Source organism: Centruroides sculpturatus, unplaced genomic scaffold (genome assembly GCF_000671375.1).
Source record: "Centruroides sculpturatus isolate CEXI.00-Female unplaced genomic scaffold, Cexi_2.0 scaffold3403, whole genome shotgun sequence".
NCBI classification, from domain to species: domain Eukaryota; kingdom Metazoa; phylum Arthropoda; class Arachnida; order Scorpiones; family Buthidae; genus Centruroides; species Centruroides sculpturatus.
Window position 1 is genome coordinate 5,505 of NW_019387706.1, and position 6,684 is coordinate 12,188.

A 6,684-nucleotide genomic window follows, 5' to 3' on the forward strand; every position below is an offset into this window, starting at 1 on the left:
TGTCTAATCACTAATTTACATAAATCCCCAGATAGTGGGCTGACCATAAAAACACCATGTTTTTGAATGTAAGTCTTGTTATTGAAACAGAAAAAGGATGTGTAGCAAAGAATGTGGGCCAGTTCTAATATGTGTTTATGGTGTGCAGTAGTACCATGATAGTTTATTAGTAGATCCCTAATTGCACAAAAGCAAGGTTGGATTTTTATAGTTGGGTACAAATAGCCTGTGAGTGTCAGGAGAATTGATTACAGCCCTGTTTGTTTCCAACATTCTTGCAAGAGGAGTTTGTGTAAATTTTTTCACACGTACTTGTAGCTTGTTGACAAATCCTTCATTAATGGGTTTGCATTCTGTGTCATAGATGTAAGTTTGCATCATAGAAATGTATGTTTCCTTCTTCAATTAAACGAGAGTCTTGCTCTTATTCGTCTTGAGGATGACTATGTTATGATCACTTAACCAATTTTTGGACTTTGTTATTTGTTTCCAAAGTCTATCATTATGTTTTCACTTGTTATTTGCTTGTATCTTGAAGGCAGATTTTCATCTGAAATATTCTTTCTGGATGTCTGTCATTTCAGTGATGAGGTTTTATATGCCCAGCATTACTTTCTCAGTTCTTATGTAGGAATCGCCAGGAGCAAACATAGGACCATGCATTTGTACATTGCATGATGTCTATGGCAGCATTATGTCTGCATCCATGGCAACAAACACACAACGGTTTTGTAAGAAAACTTCTAAATGTTTAAATCGTATCACAAAACTGTTCTTAGAATCTCAGTAATTGTAAACCTGATGAAGACTGATATAAGGTCAAAAACGTTTGTTATTTTAATTAAATGTTTTTACTGGATAATCAAAGGTTTTAGTGAGTCATTTGTATATAATTTCTAGTATCCTTTATAAGAAGCTGTTGAATTTATCTCAAAATATTTGCTCGTTACAGATATAAATTTTAAACTTAATTTTTCATCATTACTCTAATTTTTGAATGATGTATGAGATTTTTTATAGAGCAAAGCAAAGACTAAATCAACAAAATATTTTTGTTCTAGTTAAAACAGTTACTCTGAATATGATAGGATCATCAAGACCTTGGTTTAGAAAAAGAGACAAAATGATGTTTTATGGTAGAAAAATGATAAGAAAGGTATGTAAAAAAAAATTTTTCCTAATTAGAAACATGAGTAATTAGTCAAAATCAAAGTTTAATTTTTTTTTTCCATTTTCTTGCTTGCTTTGTAATTTGCACTACAGAACATTAATATTAAAATACTGAAAATTCAAAAAGTAACAGTTGCTGATGGAGATGATAATTTACTATAATTACTTTCTTTTTAGTAATTTAGTATTTCTAAAGAATTGATGTTAAGTTGCAAAGTATTTAATAATTTATCAATAATTTCTGTAATTTATTGTCCATATAAAATATTTTTAATGGATAATCAATTTGTAAAAGTTACTTTTTGAAGTATAAGACTTTCTTTGTTGTCAAAGTTTGAATTTTTAAAAAAACATGCTTAAATTTTATATTCAAAAATTTCATTAATTATTATATAAGATAAGCTAAAAATAACAAATATATATATATATTTGTTAATTTTAAAGGTTAAATCACTTTCATACCAAGATGATGGAAAAGGGAAGAAGCGACAGATAGTTATTCGTCTTGCTAAAAGGTAATATTTTAATTTGGTTAAAAATTTCTTGAGTATTTCTAACCTAAATGTCTTTAATAAAAAAAATAATAAATTTTTTTGTTTTTCCATTGTTACATGAAAATATATTTTATTAATGAACTTCAGACTTCATATACCTTCGTTGTATGCAAGTCCAACTCTGAGTTAATTTTTTTCAGATGATTCTAAAATATTGTAATAATATTTTTATATTGTAATATTAAAATTAATAATTTAATTATTATTATTATTATTATTAAGATATTTTGCAAGATGGTGACTTTACTACTTATGCAAGTTTTGAAAAAAGTTTAGAAATATAAGTTGAATAAAATCAAATACAAGTATCCCTTGTACAACACTGTTTCACTCTAAGATGGTTTGAAAGTTGGGGATATTGCTGTACAACACAACTTCCAATTTTGCTCTAACACTGTTTTGGAAATCCTCCATACAAACTTTCACAATTTTTAAGTGTAAACTTTATTATTCAATATTTGTTTTTATTCAAGTAAGCACGTGTCATCTCAGATTTGCCCATGGATTTTAGAATATTTAACTTCTCAATTTGTTTTGTACTTTTCATTAGATTTACTTTAATGAAACTGATAAAATTTTTCTTTCGTGCCCTAGCTTTCCTATCTAACTTTCTAAAGTTTTATTATAAAAGAATAACATAATTTATTGTATTCTTGACTTTTCTCCCTAAGAAATTTTTATGAATTAAAATATTTTGAATTAATAATTATAATTAAAGAATTTTTTTATTTTTTAAAGTGTTAATTAATATTATTTATTTGTTTTTAGATTGCTGCGTCTAAAGAAAGAACAACAACCTCTAACTTTATTGGTAAAGGAACCATCACAATCATTTCTTGAGGAAGATATTGAACAATCTGAGTCAAAATTGCCACGTGAAGTTATGTATATGCTGAATAGTGTTAGGTAGATATAAATTTCTTTTGTTTAATTCTAATAAATTAATAAAAACTTTACTGTATGGAAGAGATCATATAACATACAAATCAGTTTAAATAACAAGGTATCTTAATAAGAAATGACTATATTATACAAAGTAAATATTTTAGTTTAAGCTTAAAATATTTTAAACATCAATAGACATGATTTCATTTTCTTAAAAACAAATAATAAAATTTTATATTACTCCTATTGCTTTCAATTCTTAACCTTCAATTCTTTTGGAGATCTAAAACCTAATTAGTGCTTGAAATCACATCTATAATAAATGTTTTAAAATATTCTGCAGCATATGAATGTAACAAATTTTTTTTTCCTTCCAAAAATAAATTTTTGAGACAATACAAACACAATGTTTGAGTCCTTTTTCCTATTTATATCCTTTTATTCCAATCCAGGAACCACAAACAGCGAGCAAATTGAAATAAAACCTTCTAAAAATAACAGACTAAATACTATTAAATGATTTACACACAAATGTGATCTTGACGTTGACCTGTTTTCATAGGCTATGATGTCTACAATAATTAAAAATCATTAAAAATCCTTCACGACAGCATCCATGTTATATAATCGCATTTAAGCTGAGAGTCCTCTGGTGGATTTTCAGGCAGTCAATGATAAATTATTTGAATAATTGTTCATATTAGCCCAGGATTATTTTGGTTACATTCCAAAAAAATTCCTTTTTGGAATGTAACTAAAATAATCCTGGGTTGATATGTAGAATGTAACAAAAGTTCTAATTTAAAAAAAAAAAAATGCAAATGTTAGATGAATTAGAAAATTTCTGGGACTTATTAGATGGAAACATGAATACTTTTCTGTAAACGTTTCTACATATTCATAGTGTATTATACTTTTTCTACATAAGTTTTTAGATGTATTTAAATATAAAATATAAGTATAGGGTGTCCCAATAGCATTGCTGGACCTAATTGTGGAATAAAATGCGTCATTTATTGAACAACTAAATATTTTTATTTCAATATAAATTAACATTACACTCCAGTACTAAGCCATTTTCTTGTGGAAGACAGTATCTGCCAAATGTTCCTTACAACTCTGGTAACACACGTGCACTCTTCACAAAATTGCTTAACGCGTTTAGTTCCCAGCAGTTTTTGATATAAATGTAATTAAACATAAAAAATACTTAAAACTGAAAAAAAAAACGAAAGAAATGCGTTAATTTTGAAGAAAAAGCTTCAAATTTTATTTTCCTTTGTCTGGCCTTTCTGTGAAATTTAACACTGATGAGTCATTGTTTACACATCTGGATGACCTTGAACACAGCTGGAGTTGGATTTCCCGGGGCATTCTCATAAACGCCTCGGGAGGACAAGGGTTTAAAGTAGGGTGAGGGTGAATTGGCCGTATATTTTTAAATATTTTTAAAAAATTACAATTTTAATTGCAATTTTTGACCCCCCCTAATTATTTAAATTTATATATAATAATATCTATTAATTAAAAAAATTAAAAAACTATCGGAGGTCGTTTTTGACATCAGAAACTAGCTTTAAATAACTTTACCGAAGAAAAATTCGTGCACTACAACTCAGGAACCATGAAATAAATTTGATAAAAAACTCCCATTAAAAAACAATTAAGCCTTAATCGAGCCTTATCAAAGGCTAATTAAAAGCGCGATAAAATTTTTTTGCGCGGTCAAAAAATTTTGAAAAAATTTGGGGACCTAAAAAACATTCCAAAAATTAAAAAAAAAAAAAATTTTCAAAAATTGGCCTTAAGGACCACGTTTTATGTAAGGCTATATAGCCTGCCCGAGTTAACTCGGGCGAAGAACTAAAGGGGTTAAGACATTATTGCATAATTCTGTCTCAATATCACCAATAAAATGTTGAACCTGTCTTGGGGTCAGCAATTGTTTCTGGGTTATTAGCAAACACAAGGTTTGGCAAACTTCCACAGTTGCAGGGTGACAAATCACCAATATTGATCAGAACTAGTAGCCAGTTAAGGTCAATAATGCTTGAGACGACATAGCCTGGAAATCAGTTTTGGAAACACATGTCCTAATTTCTGATAAACAATGATTATTTCAAGGCCACAACAATGTGAAATGCCAGTGGCATGCAATTTACATCTGACACTGTTAATGGGACATCTTTTACAATCAAATCTGCAATGACATATTCTGTATTTATTTTGGTTTAAAATATTGAGTAAATTATATCTTTTAATTATCCATACATTAGTAACTTTAATACAAATTATATATACATTAAATTTTCTAGAATATTTGGATTTTATGAAAAGCCTTTATTTTTGGAATTATGTAAAACACTTCAAAATATTCAAGTATATGCAGGACAGATGATGTTTTCTATTGGAGATCCAGATGATAGTATATATGTTGTCCAAAGTGGTCGTTTAATTAACAGTATTCATAACAGAATCTGTAAGTATTCAGTAATTTATATTGTTTTTAGTGAACTTTAGATAAGTCATAATTAGCATCTAACTTTAAGGTTTTTTAACTTTTAGGTTGAAAATAATTACATAATTATCAACCTAATTATTATAACTTAACTTATTAGCTTGATAATTGTTATATAAAACAATATTTTATAATTTTAATGAATATCAAATTATAATTGATATTTTATAAAACTTGTGCTTACTCTCTCTAATGTAATAAAATTTATAAATAATTTGTAAATTCTTAATGCAGAAAATTATTATTAGAATTAAATAATGTTTTTTCTAATAATAAACCCTTTTCGTGCTCAATGGACAGAAAGAGAAACAAAATTGGGCTTAGTTATGCAAAAGGCTACCAACTGTCAAATGTACAAAAATGGGTTGAAGTGTGTGAATTCAATATTGTTTAATCTTCATTTTACAGAAATAATCAAACACAACACAGCTACTGTTAATATTTGTAAAGTTCAATGACTAATCCAGTCTATATTTTGTGTGAAAATGAAAAACTCTAATTGTAATATACTCAGTTTAATTAAATTAATTATGTATGTAGAAGGTAGGTAGCTTTTTGGTCCAATTGTTAATGAAATAAGTTTATTAACTTATAATTTCATTAACAATATCTTAGCTTTACTTTGTGTAAACGATTGTTTTAGTTTAAATAGTACAGAACATGTTAGTCTGAAAATTTTGTGAGTCAGTGTAAATGTTTGTCTGACTGTTTGTAAATGTGAGTCAACTTAAGTAATCCACAAGTCACATCAGTCATTTGTATACACATTTATTGTGTACTTTGTACAACATTACAAGTTGTAATACATTACAGATATTACATCTGTTAAAAATGCAGCACTGGTATGTACCAGTACTTGTAAATAAGACTTGGTGGCCAGATTTTTTTGTTGTTCCAGGTCCAAAAATATTTTCTTTTGAACCTATTTTGCACTAAATTTTGGAAAATTTTTGGCTAATTCTCAAATTTACGTTAATATTTTGCAATTTTAGCCCCTTTTTTTTGAAAAAGTGAGAATTTGCTTAGAATTCGCACACAATTGCTCCAGACATAAAAAAAATATGCATATGCATAAGCTTGTCATTTTTTCCTAGAATTTAGAAATCAAGGCATCTATATGCCCATCTGGTAGCCTTGATGAGACTTGTGCCCTTCAAGCCTGTCTACCTATTGAGATTGACTTTGAAGAGCTAATCTGGTAAGCCTATACTTGTGTAAGTCACACACACATCAATGTTTCCTATCTTATCTATGCTGACTGATCATTACAGATGAAATATGCATATAATGTGAAAAATTGTGGCGATATAGCCTTAGTAAATCATTTACCATTGTTGCTAATATTGCTAAACATTTATATTTAGTCAAAATATTTCTTCCTTTATCTGAATTTGGTGGTTACTTTTTCATTAAATCATTGTATGTAATCATTCAGATATTTAATATAAAGACATCATTTAGGGTAATCAGCTTATGTGATTAAATTCTACATTTGTTTGTATGTTGGGTTTCTGGGTGAAGAGGATGGTGGGGATCACTAAAACAACAATAAAATGC

At 27.8% G+C, this 6,684-nt stretch overlaps 1 protein-coding gene across 1 annotated transcript; it reads left to right on the forward strand.

Annotated features, from left to right (window-relative positions):
* Positions 1–1,065: 1,065 nt before the first annotated feature.
* Positions 1,066–5,088, forward strand: LOC111616593 (neuropathy target esterase sws-like; the record flags this gene model as incomplete). The annotated part of the gene is made up of 4 exons (XM_023357986.1): positions 1,066–1,156; positions 1,615–1,685; positions 2,493–2,630; positions 4,925–5,088. Coding segments are annotated over exons 1-4 (448 nt in total), but the record flags the coding sequence as incomplete, so codon positions are not given.
* Positions 5,089–6,684: the final 1,596 nt, after the last annotated feature.